This window comes from Puntigrus tetrazona, chromosome 4, assembly GCF_018831695.1.
Source record: "Puntigrus tetrazona isolate hp1 chromosome 4, ASM1883169v1, whole genome shotgun sequence".
In the NCBI taxonomy this organism is placed as follows: Eukaryota; Metazoa; Chordata; class Actinopteri; order Cypriniformes; family Cyprinidae; genus Puntigrus; species Puntigrus tetrazona.
In genome coordinates, this window is record NC_056702.1 from 17448773 (window position 1) to 17465143 (window position 16371).

General features: G+C 38.2%; 1 protein-coding gene across 9 annotated transcripts in view; it reads right to left on the minus strand.

Annotated features, from left to right (window-relative positions):
- The window catches only part of LOC122343418 (nesprin-2), a 71738-nt gene that overhangs the window by 37755 nt on the left and 17612 nt on the right, over positions 1-16371 (minus strand). For 8 of the 9 annotated variants that reach the window (XM_043237873.1, XM_043237872.1, XM_043237865.1 and 5 more), the window contains 20 exons: positions 15662-15828; positions 14918-14993; positions 14406-14512; positions 14085-14214; positions 13863-14014; positions 13404-13557; positions 12493-13085; positions 11617-11772; positions 11390-11540; positions 11013-11171; positions 10756-10923; positions 10334-10435; positions 9914-10117; positions 9294-9710; positions 8460-8690; positions 5784-7436; positions 4576-4767; positions 4030-4182; positions 3360-3589; positions 710-2753 (listed from right to left, as the gene is read on the minus strand). In XM_043237873.1, coding sequence (XP_043093808.1) covers positions 710-2753; positions 3360-3589; positions 4030-4182; positions 4576-4767; positions 5784-7436; positions 8460-8690; positions 9294-9710; positions 9914-10117; positions 10334-10435; positions 10756-10923; positions 11013-11171; positions 11390-11540; positions 11617-11772; positions 12493-13085; positions 13404-13557; positions 13863-14014; positions 14085-14214; positions 14406-14512; positions 14918-14993; positions 15662-15828 — 7239 coding nt within the window. The remainder of the gene's footprint in view (positions 1-709; positions 2754-3359; positions 3590-4029; positions 4183-4575; positions 4768-5783; positions 7437-8459; positions 8691-9293; positions 9711-9913; positions 10118-10333; positions 10436-10755; positions 10924-11012; positions 11172-11389; positions 11541-11616; positions 11773-12492; positions 13086-13403; positions 13558-13862; positions 14015-14084; positions 14215-14405; positions 14513-14917; positions 14994-15661; positions 15829-16371) is intronic. The other variant, XM_043237867.1, reaches the window with a different exon arrangement.

Sequence of the window (16371 nt, forward strand, 5' to 3'; positions counted from 1 at the left end):
TACTCTTAAAGCGGTAGTTCACCCAAAAATCTAAATTTGATGTTTATCTGCTTACACCAAGACCATCCAAGTTGTATTAAATATTAAACAATTAAATAATCTCTATATAGCTTGTTTTGTGTCTTTTTTTCTGAGCTCATCTTTCTCTGGCTCAGCACCAGTTTTGGAGGGGGGGAAATTCAACATGGGGGTTCTGTGGCAGCGGTGTGTATCTTAAAACCATTGTTAGCTAACTATGGTTGTTCTCGTTATTTCCATTACTATTACTACATTATTTACATTAAGCCTACCCTTTGGGTGCTATTATATTCCAATATCATTATGCCTTAATTAGCTAAATATAGATCAAGAGTTGTTGTTTCACAAATGCTCTTTGCTGTTTAATATTTATTATAAAAACATAAAACATATTAATATTTATGTTTTGTAAATGCGTTATGTTGGTTTATTTGGCTAATTTTCAGTACACAACATTAAGTATGCCATTTAATGTTAAGACTTTGAATGTTAAATGTAAATTAACACCCGACCACACAGTTTTGTAGCACAGACCAACCGTTTTGTGTCTTAAGACCTCAATGTATTATCAGGGGACACAGGGGACACACTAAAAAATAATAAGGTCACCACATGCATGCTTGAAAACTACAATGTAGCATTCTAGTTTTATTGCTAGTTATTTAAACGTGTATTTTACACTGGAGCTTACCATATGCATACCACAATCATTAAGAGTTCTCTGGCCCAGATCAATGGTCATCTGGTAGCTTTCAACATCTACTTCTTTCCTGCAGTGCTCCAACATTCGTAGAACAGACTCTATGGTCTGGATTAGCATCCAGTGCTTTCGTAGCTGTTTATCAATGGTCTTATTATCTGGCTCCAAGCAGATGGCCTGCTTCAGCTGCTGCCGGACACGGTTGAAGAGCTCAGCGAGTGGACTGAGATCTGTAGGACAGCCGAGTCGCTCTGCCAGGGAACATTCAAGGGTTTTAGCCTCATTTTTTACTGTGAGCTCCCAAGAGGCGAGCTGCTCAATGACCAAACGGATTTTGTGCCTTTCTGCTGACAGTTGGGATGGATAGAGATCTTTCGAAATGGCCTCAAGGTGGTCAGCGGTTTCTTGACATGTCATTCTCAACAAAGGCAGCTCCACCAGGACAGTCTGACAAAAGTTGAGCCTTACATCAGCTCCTACACTTGAGTCTACACTCTGCGACAAGCCCTTCTTCACTTCCTCTTTGGAATTTTCCATGTTCTGCCTTAAATTGAGGTATTCCTCATGATCTTTAGCTTGCAACTCCAGCAGATGTATTCTCCTCTGTAGGTCTAGTACAACGTTGAGCATCTCTTTCCTCCGAGAATCTGGGCAGTAGTTAATTTCTGGCACCTTGCAGAGGAGCTCCATTACCTTGTGCTTGACTGGATCAAGAGTCAAGAGTGAGCCCGTTGTCACAGGATACTTCTGCCTCATAACATCAGCACTCATCTGTCTCAAGCTCTTCAGAATGATGTTCTGTTCCTCAGCAGAAGATTCCTGAGATTGAAGGAGTTCTTCAAGCACCCAGTGCAAGGCCCACTTACGGTTCACAACCTTAGAGACCTCTTCTTGTAAGTCTGTTAGCCTACTGATAAGCTGAAAACTTTCAGGTACACTTAGACCATGATTCACATTTTTGATTTCATCTATCACAGTGTCCAGATTATTTGCTTGTCTTTCAGCATCCTTCAAAGCCTCTGTGCATACCTGAAGTTGAACCCTCAATTCTGGTATTGTAGTTTTAGGTTCAGAAGCCACTGTTTTACCAGAGTCTTTTTCTAATACTGAAGTCAACCAAGAGCTGCTATCAATGATCTGTTTCCACAGTCTTTCTCTAATTTGAAACATTCTGTTCATTTCTGCAACAGCACATTCAGTCTTCTCTGTAAGCTTAATGTACAAATCCTCCACAGAATTGAGGGTGAGTGATATGGAATCCTCCTCATCGAGTCCTGTAACTTCCTCTCTTAGCTCTTTCAGAACAGAGGCTAACTGAAACCTCTTAAGAGATATTTCAGACTGCAGTTTCTTCATGTAATTGACCTGGTGACTTGCTTCTTCAGGAAACAGAGACAACCTCCTTCTCATACTGACTTTGCTTTCTATTTGCTTAGCCCATGTACCATAGTCCTTAATAATCCTTATGATCGGTGAGCACCCACTGCCATTCGAAGTCTGAGAGCTGAGCTTGTCCTGAGTCAGAGCAAGCTGACAACTCAAGCCCTGCATTGCGTCCTTCACATCTCTGAGCTCTTTTTTTCCTAGCGGACTTGAGGAGAGAGTCTGAGAGACCTCAAGAAGAAACAAGTAGCGATCAGTTAACACTGTCAGGTCTGAAGGTCTGACAGTCTCTTGTAGCACACTTTGGCAGTCTGTCTGTCCTTGAGAGGGATGCGGAAGAGAAACTGACTTCTCCAGAAGCTCCAGTTCATGGTGTAGCTCTCTGGCTTCTTGCAGGAGTACAACTTGTTCTGCTGTGCAAATGTTAGCACACCACAGGCTGCTGGAAGCAACCCGTTCCATAGTTTGCCATCTCTCCTGTAAAGTCCTAAATGGTTCAATGCAAGCCACGGGTCCTTCTGTCTCACAGAGATGGGCTGAAATCTGAGAGCACGTCTGTAGGAGCTCCTCTACTATGCCTCTCTTCTTCTGCAGGTTTTTCAAGAATGCATTCAGCTTCTCCAGTTGCAAAGTGCTGCTGTCAGTGCAATCCCTTCAAAAATGTGAGAATACTTTTAAATGTTGTACAACATCAACACTGCTAGTACAGGTACAGTATGGCACACCCATTCTTTATTATCTCTCTATCTATTTATAAGAAAATACCACTAAAAATACCACTATCGTAGTTGGTAAGCTGAATAACAAATATCCTTATAAATAGTTTTGTATTTGTTAATAGTTAAATGTATTTGTTAGTTTAGGTATTGGGTTGGATTAGGGATATAGAATAAGGAATTAACATGTGCTTAATTAACACTAATAAATGGCTAATATTGGTGTAATATGCATGCTAAGAAGCAACTAATAGGTATACCTGTAAAATAAAGAATTGCCAACATTATAATTATTAAAATTTTTATTACTTGACATTTCTGTCCCTCTCACTTCTAAAAGGATTAAAAACTTTAAAAAAATTTTAAAAGTGGCTCTTTTGATGGTTGCAGTCCCCTACCCTAACCCTGTCACAAAACTTAGAATAGTTTTCATCATAGAGACCAAAATGTCCCCACAAGGACAAGAATTTTGGATATTGCCATTTTGTAGGGTATACCTGAACCTAACACACACATATACAGAAAATGTCAAGGATGCTCACTGTGTCAGTGTGCTGAGCTCAGCCTCCAGGTTGTGTAGATTATCCACGAGAGCCTGTTTTTGCTGGTGGTACTGTGTGACCTGCTGAAGCTGTGTCTTTTTGTACTCCACCATAGCTGTGGCATCCATTATTACCATGTTCAATCTGCCATCAGGCTTTGTGGAGTGTACCGCACTAGATTCACTTTGAGGGAGTCTAGCCACCTGCTCCAAGACATACTGCCGGCACATCTATGACACACAGATAGACATCATGGCATAACGTTTACTCCTATTTTAAATAGTTACATTAAAGCATTTCAGAAGGTTTTAGAATTTGGTTTATCCCTTCTGATAGAGGAGCACTCAAGCTGCATAAACTCCAGAATTTTATGTAAAAAAATAAATCTTCACCAGCATGACTTATCTAAGGATCATCCTAAGCTCGACTGGAAGCACCTTTCAAACAAATGAGTTGCCATCATCAATTACAAATTTTATTACATGACAAGGAAATCTGGATAAGTTCTGCTTCATTTTAACTCATAAGTTTTTAACCAGCCTCTCTCCTGAGGGTTTTTCGGAAATAACAGATTAGATCTCCAGGAGTAGTACTGACAGCTTCTACTGTCACCAGCTGTTCACAGCTGGAGGTTTTAGAGAAACTAGTACAATGAAGTAATGTACTGTACCTCAGCCTCTTCCAGCTGATGAGTCATATGTGCAATGCTGAGTTGGGCTGGTCGGTAGCGACATCTGAACACCCACAGGACAGTCCATGCCAGACTGCTCTCAGACTCTAAGAGTGAGTTCTGAAACAAAGAATCTTCACTTGATCTAAATTCCTGCAAAAAAAAACAACAACAACAACAACAAAAAACAATTATATTAAAAAAAAAGTTTAATCTATGGCGAAAATGTAAAAAAACATCAGAAAGGAAATAATACAGTTAAATGCAGCACATATCACAGGAAATTCCTCTTTCCTGTGCAATTTCCTCTTGAGGGAATATATGGTCTCCAAGTTAAAAACTGACTAAAAATGAGCTGACTGACAAATAAACAGTCATGTTTGAGAGAAAAAGTCTCAAATGTTTGTCCTTTTTGGTTCTGTGCTTATTTTTCTAAAGCCGTTTCTATTTTTGGTCAAAAGACAAAATGTTTACAGTAGTTCACAGAAGTTATTATAGTTGTTCCATTGGAATAAAATCATAATGTGTTTACATACAGGTACATACCTCAGAACCGTGACTGGTCATCTGTAGCGGCTTAACATCAGTGATGGTGTCCAGTAAAACAGCCCACACATGTGTCCCAGTAGGCTGCTCCACGTGCCATGTTTTATCCTCACCATCTGCTACTGATCCTCTGTTTTGGGGTATTTTGTTCCCGGCAGGTGGATCTGAATTAACTGTGTGCATTTCTTCATGCTATAATAAAGCAAAAATGTCATAGCTTATATATTACAATGAAAAATTTCACCTCAACATTGCTTGCACCTGTTTTCAGAGCTCGTTTAAAAGAGAAACATCTTTGCTGTTGACTCGTTAAGTCACGGTATCAAAAGAACAAGGAATGCTGCCCAGTTGGGAATTGAGTCTTCCCTCTAAAAGGCGTGGTGTGCCTTAAGGCCCAAAACAAACTTGGGAGGCGGTACTGCAGGAAGTAATGCTAACAAAATGTAGTTGGTATAACGAAGCTTAATGAAGTTCTTGCTCACAGAATCAATACTGAATAACCTGTTATCAAAACAAATGGATAAGTGCCACACTATAAACATGATAAACGCTAGAGGGTGATGTCCATAAGAATGCCAACACATGGAACGATGCATAAACGACGTCTATGAAAAATAATGCTTAAATTAAATAATATTTTGCAATATGATTGATAAACTGCACTGGAAAAAGTGCAAAGAAACAACATTCACAATTGCTGAACTAACTGCTTTAAGTGCACATAAAAATAGTCAATGGCAGTCCTTCACACACATTCACATTCATATTCATAATTTTTTTAAACCGTGGGCATCTTACATATTCCAAATGTAGAACATTTGTATTATACAGCTTTTTAAAATGATTTCAATGACTATTTCAATGATTTTCATTCACTGATACTGTTTAACAAAAGCTTTCTTTGAATGATCTCTGAAAGAGAACTACGAAATATAAAATGAAAGGCACAATTTGAGCATCAAATAAATAATTTTGTTCTTGCAACAAAGGCACGGTAAGTTCACACATATGCCATACAGCTATTATAAATGTCATAAATTGTTAAGTAAAGGTAAAAAAGATTTTTAATGACAAAAGGCACATTAAATGTGCTTGAAAAAAATCATATCCATCATGGTCTCTGAGGGTGATGTCAAATGAAACTTGCACAACAGGTTACCAGAATATCTTTTCATACTTTAATAAGAAAACAACTATATTAATCTCACCTGCAATGGGCCATCTGAATCCTCTTTCCTCCGAGTTTCAGCACGGTTGAGCTGTGACTCTGATAGGATTGCGGTAGGAATTTGTGTTATACAGTCAACTGTTACAACAGATGAAGAATCTGTTGGTGTTATTTCTAAGTCCTTTGTATGTGTTGACTCCACAGACTCTGTGGTACTAATATCTGTGGTACTAATATGAGGACCTCTGGCGAGTGAGATACTAACATTTTCAAAATGGCCATACTCTGTTTTAGTTTGATTCGAGGTCTCTTTCTGCAGAGCTTCGTCTTGTGTCCTCAATGGCTTTGCAGTGCTTGGCTGACTAATGTCTGTAAACGCAGTCAATGAAGTATCTGCATTGTCCAGTGGCCTCGCCTTAGAAGTTTTAAGGCTTTTTGAGTCAGTTGTGTTCTTCTGTTCGGATTTACATATGTTCAGCTTTTTATTACTGACATTGCTTGCTTTCTCTACACTAGCTGGTTTTCTGTTCTTCTTCTTACCTTTAGCAACTTTTTGAGGCTTTTGAAGAGTGAAGAGTTGAAGAGTTGAAGCCTCTTTAAAGGTATTTTTGTCATCCTCATTATGACCCTTCAACACTGGGACATCTTGTTGGTGAACTACAGACCCTGACTCATTGCCTTGTCCTGTGTGGACATCCATTTGGCTTAATGTTTCTACATCAGTGACTTCATGTTGCTTCTCTTTTTCGCTTTTTTGAGAGTCAATCTCCATGATCTCAGGGATTTGGGGTTGGATAAGAATAGCTGGCATCATTTCCGGTTGCATTTCAGAGCTAGTTGATTTGACACTGGACTCTTCTGTTAAATCTAGCTCAGCCATTTGGCCTTCATGTTTCTCAGTACCAAAGGAGCTCCTTTGTTGATTTTTTACATCTGAATGGGAGAAATCATTTGTGGTTGACCCTTCAGTCTCTTGCAGTGATCGATACCTGTCTGATGATAAAGGAGGAGTATCAACATCCAGGATGATGGTAAATACTTTCTTAGCAGTTCCAGAGCTTCTTTGATGCTTCTCTAGATATGAGAGCATTGGGTCAAATGCTTGAGTAGACATGTCCTCCTCTAGTTTAGGCCTGAAATCAAAGTCTAGATCAGAATGAGTGGGTTCAATATTACCGGTGTGGCTGTTTTCTTCAAACTTCACTCCTGATGTTGAAAGTTCTGCACATAAATGTACAGCTTCATCAGCAAAGCTTATTGAATTGCATCCTTCATCTACAGCTGCATCTAGTTTGACTTCCAAGAGTTTCAAGTCATCCTCTGATGTCTCTGCGGTCCCATCATGAACAACTGAAACAGCCTCCCATTTAGTTGAACAAGCTGGACCAGCTTGCATTAGTGGGTTTTGGTTGGGTTTAGTAAGATTTGAATCCAGCACTATGGTAAAGTCAGGCTTTAATGATTCACAGGATGAGCCATGAGTGGATTTGCTGTCACCTTCCCTTGATACAAATCTAGTTTCATCTACCTCTTTAGGTCCAGACGTGAACTGCTGTTTATTTCTGTCATGGCTGGATGGAAGTTTCCCAACTTCGGTTGCTTGTTGTTCTGAGCAAGGTAACAGATCATCCTTTGTGGGCAAGCATTTTACATTTACACAATCCATATCATCCACTTCACTGTCAGTGGAAACCTGCAAAACAAAAACATAACTACTATGACCCAACATTGATAAAAATCATTCAACATATGTGTGTTTATTGAGAGCCTTAACATGTGATGATTTTTTTTTTTTTGTTTAAATAAAACTGTCCTTATTTTATTATATCAACTAAATCTACTTGGAGTCGAACACTAAACCTTTATTTGTTGGTATGTCAACAGCTTTGCATTAATTTAAAAGGTCCAATTTGATTACTGGTTTATTTTGGTCTCTTGATTATTGGTTTATATTTGGTCTCTATCAAGAAATAATTTCCTGATTCTTTGTAACTTGCACTTGTAACTTGTAACCAATACATGCAAGTATTGAATAAAAACAAAATCTAACATATACTGCTATTCATGGAGAACCGCTGCTTATATTGCTTGGAAAGAGCAATATAAATAAAATTAATTATCGTTATTATTAATCTTGCACCCATGTGCTTCACAAGGCCCTTTTATGCCATTAACATGAGCACTACCCACTGTACCACACTTTCCAACTCAACAGAAATAAACTGTTCTGAGAGGCCATCAGTCAGAGCACAGTAATGCAGATAATGTAGTCTAAAGATAAGGTTTGACATCAGAAATGCACCTGCTTTAAGTGATGTGCCACAAAGCAAAACATTTAGCATCCAGCATATTTCTCAGAGAACAGGTAAAAAACAAGCACTTAAAAGCTATGAAGTGCCATTCTACATTAATGGCCCCGGGCGAAGAATAGAGCGGGTACTCCATTTAGCAGTTTTTAGCTAAGACGGAGTGATTCTTCGCTCATGCCACCATGGTACACAGTACACTCAATGACGTTAGTCCTGCTGACACCAAAACCAGGCCCAGAAAGAAAGAAAAAGAAGTGTTCCTGTCAAAGAATAACTGCAGACAAGAGATTCCACTCCAAAAACAAAATTCTGTCATTGTTTATTCACTCTCAACCTTACTTTTTCTGCAGAAAGCAATATGTTTTGAAAAATAAAAGTTACTGTGTAAAAAAAGATATTACACTAACCTGAACTGACCGGAGCTCCTCTGTGGACACTCCAGGCTGCTGAGGCTCGATGCACAGAATGGAACTTCCATCTGAGTTCCCTTCCTGATTCCTCTCATCTTCTAAGATTTTTCTCAGGGCAGGTGTTTTTCCAAACAGCATCTGAACATCTTGGGAGAGAGCAGTCTGACCCTCTGGAGTACAGCTTGTCTGCAGGACCTCTACAATTTTTCCGTCCACTTGTTTTACAACCTAACGAGATTCCAACAAGGCAGTTAGTCTCATTACATTAGGTGTCTGGAAAAGACTAATCAAGGCTATCATCCCCACTGCAGTTTAAAGAAGGCTTTGAAATGAAAAGATTTAGCTTATCTACAGTGAACCAAAACTTGTTCAACTAATACAACCACTCTGTTGCATTACCATTGCACACTTTTTGGTTTTTTTTTAACACACAAAATGTTTAGCTACTATTTCAAATGAAACAATAGGTTATTTCATATATTATTAATATATTATTTTCCATAATAAATTATATGGTATTACATTACATTATATTACAATACATATATTACAATAATAGGCAATGCACATAGAAATGATCTGTTAAAAATCTTTAGTTTGTCAGATGCTTCTTTTACTAAATGACAAGCAGGAATGGAATTTAAATTGCTGTTAATAGATTAATATTAATCTATCAAAAAGTTAATCATGCATACCTCTTAGAACTAAAGTAGCTACCAAGAAACAAACTAGAATATAGTTCTCAAAGCTAAAAGTGTTCATATTTCAGTTCAGGCCATTTTAAAGATCCACACTCTTTGAGAACAAACAGACCTATGACAATAAAATTACCTGTGTTGCTGTGAGTTTCTCTTCAGGTTTGACCTCTCTATTCACATCCTTAGAAACCTGTGGTTCATTGGCCCAGTTGAAGTCTTTCAACTCATCTTGTGTCTTGCCTCTTTTTGACTGTTCCTCTGTTTTAGATTCAGACTGTATATCTGGTGTAGTATCTTCAGTTTTTTCGAACAAGGGCTTGACGTGCTTAGGGTTTTGGATCATTTGATTTTCAGGTCTGTTGGGATTCATTGCTTGTTCTCTCTTCACTATGACCAGCTCTCTGGCCATGCAGATACTTTCTCGAAGGTGAGCTCCATCTTCAGCCAGCATCTGCAGATTTTCTAGACCTGCAATACTGGCCAGAAGACTTATCTGCTGCAGTAATGCATCTGCCTGCTCTGCCTCAGCTTGCAACTGCTCAGATAAAGCCTGCCAGCCAAAAATTAGATGAAAAAATATTCAAAAAACATTTTAAAGTGAACTGACTGAAGGTTTAAACGGATTTAAAATCAAGTACAGTATGTTACAGAGACTTCGTGCAAAAATGCAGATGAAAACGGACCAAAACTGAACTTGCTGCTGCATTGAATTTGAACTTGTTCTCAGCTTAGTCTTAAAGCATAAACATTCACCTGGATTGTTTTGAGGACCTGTGGGCTCTCAGATGTGGACAGTGAGATCAGAGTGTTTGTGATAGTCTGAATGGAGGACAGGTGATCTGCCATATCAGACGTCACCTTCCCCTTGGCAGCTTCCAGCTGTCTAAAAACATCACTGGTCTCAGAAAAGAGCTCCTTCACCTCTGCCATCTTCTTCTTCAGCTGGCTCTCAATCACCTTTAAAAATAAACTACAGTAAATCTGATGAAATTTGAAGAGTGGTCAATGAGGTTGGTTAACACTAATTAATACATGAGGTTTACTTATAAAACATAGCATACCATATTATTTTTGCAAACAAAATCTCATTACACATCGTCTCGCATTAATTAAAAAAAAAAATACATAAAATAAATTATCATTGTGAAAAGTTGCCGGTGTGTCAAAAGTCACCTGTAGCTCCAGTGGAAACTCAGGACTCTGTAGCAGCTCCTGGATCTCTGAAGATCTGCGATGGAAATGTTCAATGTTCTCCTCTTGAATTCTGAGTTCATTCTGTGCAAAACAATTACAGTCGATATTTATTTAATCAAAAATATAGTAAAAATCAGTACAGTAACATGCAATTTATTCCTGTGATGACAAGGTTGAATTTTCAGCAGTCTTTAGAGTTAAATCATCCTTCAGAAATAAATACTCTAAACTGTTCTAATATGCTGATTTGTTTAAGAAACATTTCTTATCAACAGTGATAAAAACGGCTGTTTCCTGTGAAAACTATAATACATTTTTTTCTGAATTCCTTTATTAATTCTAAAAATAAGTGCATTTCAAAGTTTCATTTAAAAGTGTTTGTTAGCTGACGAAGGTTTTACCTGCATGGCAGACACATCCTGCTCTGTCTGAAAGGGTTGTGACTCGGCAAGTGTCATCAGCTTTTGGATGCTCCAGCCCTCCACCTCTCCAGCCAACAGTAGGAGTTTTTCCCAAAGACAGAAGCCAGCTTGAAGGTTGTCCAGATGACAGTCTGTCTTCTCAGTGACCTGAAATAGCATGTTAATGCAAATACTGATTATTATTAGAAAAAGTGAGAGCATTTCCATCACACTATGCCATTACTGAGGGAACACACATCAAGCCAGCGGTCCATGAGGGTGTCAGCCTCACTCTCAAATGGAGCATCTGCACAGTCTGGGATCCTTCTCATCACAGACTGCAGCTGTCGACAAACAGCTCTGAACTCCTCCACCCCGTCCCCAAGACCACTGAGATCTGACTTTATACTGGTCACCTGCACACATACACAAAATATACATAGTCATGGGTAGTTATTCATACCCATTCTGACCCCCAGTTTTATCCAGTGAATGTGTTGTATACGTTTTTCAAAAATATGAGTCTGCAGTTAATACTAAAAATGATAGCTGTAAAATAATGCTGTTAATACTGCCATCTGCAGTCCACTAAGAATGGAAGCACTGTACTCAGGATTTTTCAGTATTTCTGTACCTTACTGATCAGTAGCTGCAGGTTGTCTTTGCCCATATAAGAGGCCTGATCACCAATTGTCTGCTCTGCTTTCTGCAAAGTGCTGCCCAAGCGATTGCGGCAGCTCTGGAACTTCTTCAGTAGTTCGCTCAGGGAGGCACACTGTTCACGACTGAAACAGAACCATAAAAAATGTGACGTGCCATTTCACAAAGTGCTTTCCTATAATCATGTGCATTTCTCATTACCTCTCTGTGACTGCTCTGTGTGCATTTTCCCATTGTGTCTGCAGCTCGCTAATGGCTATCTCTGAGGTGCTTGACTGTGCACAAGTACTTCTCAGATCCCGAATCTCTGACTGTAGTGCAACCAGTTTGCTCTCCATGTCTGTCAGAAAGCGTAACCTGTGAAAGAGAGAGACACTGGTGAGACTGAGACATATTGTCTCCTTTATCATAAATAATTTCGAGGTACAAAATTCCCATTCCAAATTGTTTTAAACTGAAATGGATTAAATATTGATGCTACTATGTGAAAGCACTTATGCATCAAACATGAAATTATTAATAATTACATTATATTCATAAAGAAATATCAATATTTTAAAGACACATACACTATTTTTATATACATATATTGTTTGTCTATACAGTAACTCTTATTATAGTATAAATTATTTATTTTAGATTTTTTTTATTTTAACTGACATAACTAGCAACCTATTTTATTACTTTTGTGCAAAAATGAGTTAAATAAATATGCTTTTATTTAACTTTAGAAAAACAGCCATATTATTTTATTAGCCTAATATTTTTTCTATTTTAATTTAATTACTATATTACAGTAATTGTTATAGAACTTTGTTAAAATAAATTCAATAAAATACAAAAGGTACTAGTACAGCTAATTAAAAAAAAAAAAATTATGCAAAACATTAGGAAAGAGAAGCCATTCTTTTTTATTAAATGGCTTTTTTGGTTACTGTATATTGCAATAGCAATTTTTAGAAACATTACTAACATTTTAATTAAAGGTGATGCAATTTAATTTAGCTTTAGAAATATTGTATGCAAAAGAAAGAAAGAAAGAAAAAAAGGAAGAGTCCTGTTTTAAAGGATGCTGACCTGTGCTGTAGTGCAGGAAGTGTGGGCTCTTTCAGGCCATGTTTTTCGAGTGCCGCCAGCACCTCCCTCAGGGCGACCTGCAGGCCCATCCTCTTCCTACCAAACATTCTGTCCCTCTGTTCTCCCTCCGCTCTTCCTTTTCCTCCTTCAGTTTGCTTCAGCCCTGCAGGCAGTCTGGTCTCGACTTCTTTGGCTCGCAGGGCCAGAGCAGACACAATCTCATGACAGCTGCCTGGTTTGTCATCCAGAGTTATTCTCATGCAAGCATCATCCAGCATTCGGTCTAGCTGAACCGATTCTTCCCTGGCCTGCTGAAGGCTTTGCTGGAAGGAGACTAAACTGCGATTTGATGCACCGTGAGCTGCACTGAGGTCGTCATTCACCTGCTGGAGATGTGATAGAAGTCTAACGATGCCCCTCAGGGCCGATTCACTCTTTTTCAGACATTGTCTTTGCTGGTCCAAGCATTTTGCGCGATCGTGGATAGTTTGCTGCAGGGAGTGCTCAATGTGGCTCAGCTTAGCAGCGTCACTAACTGAACCACCACTCTTATTAAGGAGAAACAGCTCTTTCTCGATACTTTCATCTAGACACTGAACAAAGGACAAAGATGTCAGTTTGAACATGCAAATGTAAGGTAGAACATGCAAACATTTGGATGCACGCTTTGAATGAGGAAGCAAATATTTCTTAAAGGTAAAGTATAAAAGTATATTTTCCTAAGGAAACCCCAGCATTTTAGACCTTTTTCAGCTGTGAAACAATGTTCTACAAAATGTCAAATAAAGCAGGACATGCACAACTAGCATTTTAAAAGAAAGTTGTCAGTTGTCTAGTGATTGTGCGGTGTGAAAAACATTTAGATTGACAAGGAAGTACAAGCACAAAGATGAATTTGCAGCATAATGTACCTTTAGTTCTTCCTGTAGATTTTCGGGATCAGCAATGGCAAAGTTTCTAATATTGAGAGGTTTCTGATTGATCCGTTTGATGTGATCAGATATCAGTCCAATCTGAATGTCTGCTGACTCCTGCAGCTTTATCACAGTTTCAAGAGACTTCACCCTGAGTAATATATAAAACAACATTATAATTGTGCCACTTACACAATTATGGCAAAAAGCAGCTCTGCACTAAAACCTAGCAAACTTCCTTGCAATATGGTCATGGAACTTTATAAGTGACACATTTGGACCTGCTTTAAAATGACAATAACCCTGTGCACCACAAAAACAGGGCTCTGCATGGGAGGCCTGAAAATAGATTTGGGGAAAAATAGTTCTGTTTTTTAATTTGCTCTACATTTGTTCTTTGATACTTTTCAGAAATGAACAACGAATGTAGTTTGTCTCTTTCTGGATGCATCTCACCTGGCCTGAATGCACATCTGTTGTTCGCTCCACTGTTGAATGAGCTGAGCTCTCTCCTGCTCCATGTTACAGCCATCTTCCATGTGCTGAGAGCTTTGGGAACGCTGAAGCTCAAACTCGCGCCACAGAGCCTCCGTCCGGTCCTTAAGAGCCTAAATGAGCACACAGCTATTTGTATACAAACACACCCAAAATGCAGAAAATGTGGGGAGGGATACTAACCAGTACGTGCTGGAGTTGAATCCTCAGCGAGTCAGCAGCATTGCTGCCGGGGCTGATGGGAAACTCTGATTCCAGCTGCTGACTGTTGTTAAGCAGTTGCTGCTGGAGAACTGACTGTGCAGCACTGTAGCTGAAAAAAAGCGTACATAAAATGCATATAAATTAATTTTTAGATAAACTTTTAGAATAAAATGTACAATTATTGTGAGCGTTTTAAAATGTAGCAGCATATAAATTGCATATAGAAAAGGCCCTTAAATTGGTTTTAGGAAAGCCAGTTACATCCATTTCTTGAAGGTAAATTGTATCAAAAATGTTCACCTGCTCTGAGGTTCCTGTGCTGCAACCTCTTCCTGTGCTGAACAGGGATGGATCACTGTCCTCACTGGTATCTGTTTTATCTCCACAACGTTGGTCTGGACAACAGCCTATGAGAGAGAACGACCACAGCGTCATTCCAAGAGGTCAAACGACCCCAGAACAAGCAAATACACTCTTGAGCGGTTCTAGCCAATCTCAGCAGATTAACTCCTCTGAGCTGTCCCATGTGCTTAAGAAGGTCAGCGACATCCAATCAGAGCTAAGAAGTTCTCATAAGGTTTATCTCCATGTTTGGCTGCAAGCAAACTTGACCATGCCACGAAAACGTGCCTTGTTATCAGTGGGCAGGTATAGTGCTCACAGATGCTCAAGTAATGCACCAGCCAGTGTAAAGTAATGCTGATGTGAGAGATTGAGAAGGAATAATGAAAAAAAATCTCATAAAAAATAATGCACTGATCAAAAAGAAATAAAAGAGTCATGTCACACATACAGCAGATGATCACGTGTACCTGTGAGTGGACGCAGCTCAGGTCATCCACCAGTACAGTCTTTCTCAGCAGGACACTATCCTCGACTGCTCCCCCCCTGCAGTGAACACACGTGCACATGTTTACTTAATTATGTTAATGACATACAGAACCACAGACACATATATATATAGTGAACTATAAGTAGTACATACTAATCCTAACACTTAAGAAAACAGGTTTAGTCTGCCTATAAGTTTAAAAAACATGTAAAAATAGATTTTAAATGTTATTAAAAGAAGTATCTTACGCTCACTAAAAATGCACTTATCAAAAATACAGTAAAACAGTAACATTGTGAAGTATTTTTACAATTTAAAATAACTTGTCTAATTCTTTATAAATCATTCAAAAATTATTGTCAATGCAGAAAACGTTGTACTAAAATGCAATTTACTTGAAATATTAACTACTTGGATAATAGTAGTTAAATACTAGTATAATAGTATTTAAAGTATTCTTGTTTAATAAAAACCTGAATTTCTTTCAAAACACAATTTTTGACCTCAATCATTAGAATAGTAGTGTACTGTAATTGCTCTAAAAACACACTGCTGGTACATTTGAGCTTAGAGTATTAAAATATTAAAGAGAGTTAACAATTAACAAAATACAGAAGCTTTTTCATTTTTATTCTAAAACACATACTGTATCAACATATGTTATTAGTTTAATATTACAGATATTTCCATGATGTATCCCCAACATTTCCACTTTCTTGCGTACCCGTCTTGGAATGGTGTCAAGTCACTTGTGGAGCCTGTGAGACGTTGAACGCTCTCCACCCTCTTGTCTGTTCTCAGAAGGGTGGTGCTCTCTGTGGGCTGCAGATGCTCTGTAATTCTTCTCAAGGCTTCCAAATGCACTGAACGCTCAGATGCTGTGGCACATACCTGAGGTTTAAACCCAAAACAAACTAATTCAGAACTCTTCGACAATAATGATATAATGAAACATATTTTTATCTATATAAATCAAAATTTGCCTATCCCAAAAAAAAAATACATATAAAAAAAAAAAATTATTATAATTTTGGTTAGTGGATGAGCATGCATGTTAGTGGTTTACGCTAACGAGAGTTCCTATTACTGGTAAAGAGGCTTGCTAACTTAACTGGTAGTTTGCATATAAATGCAAAATATTATTATGTAGTCTATATCAACCTATCAAAACATGCATGCAGTCAATAAATGACCAACGTTACAACAAAATCCCCTGTTAAATGATAAAATGATGTTTATATAATGACTACTGGATAAGGTTGAATAACTTTCAGAGACTTGATAGATAGGTATAAACTTGATACACAGATAAAACCCTAAATCTGAGTAAAAGTTACATAAACTGAGCAAAGAAGAGACTAAATTAGACCTAATGCAGTTATGTTCACATGCAGAGGCATGTAGATTAAGGAATGTGTTACCTGCCCACACACA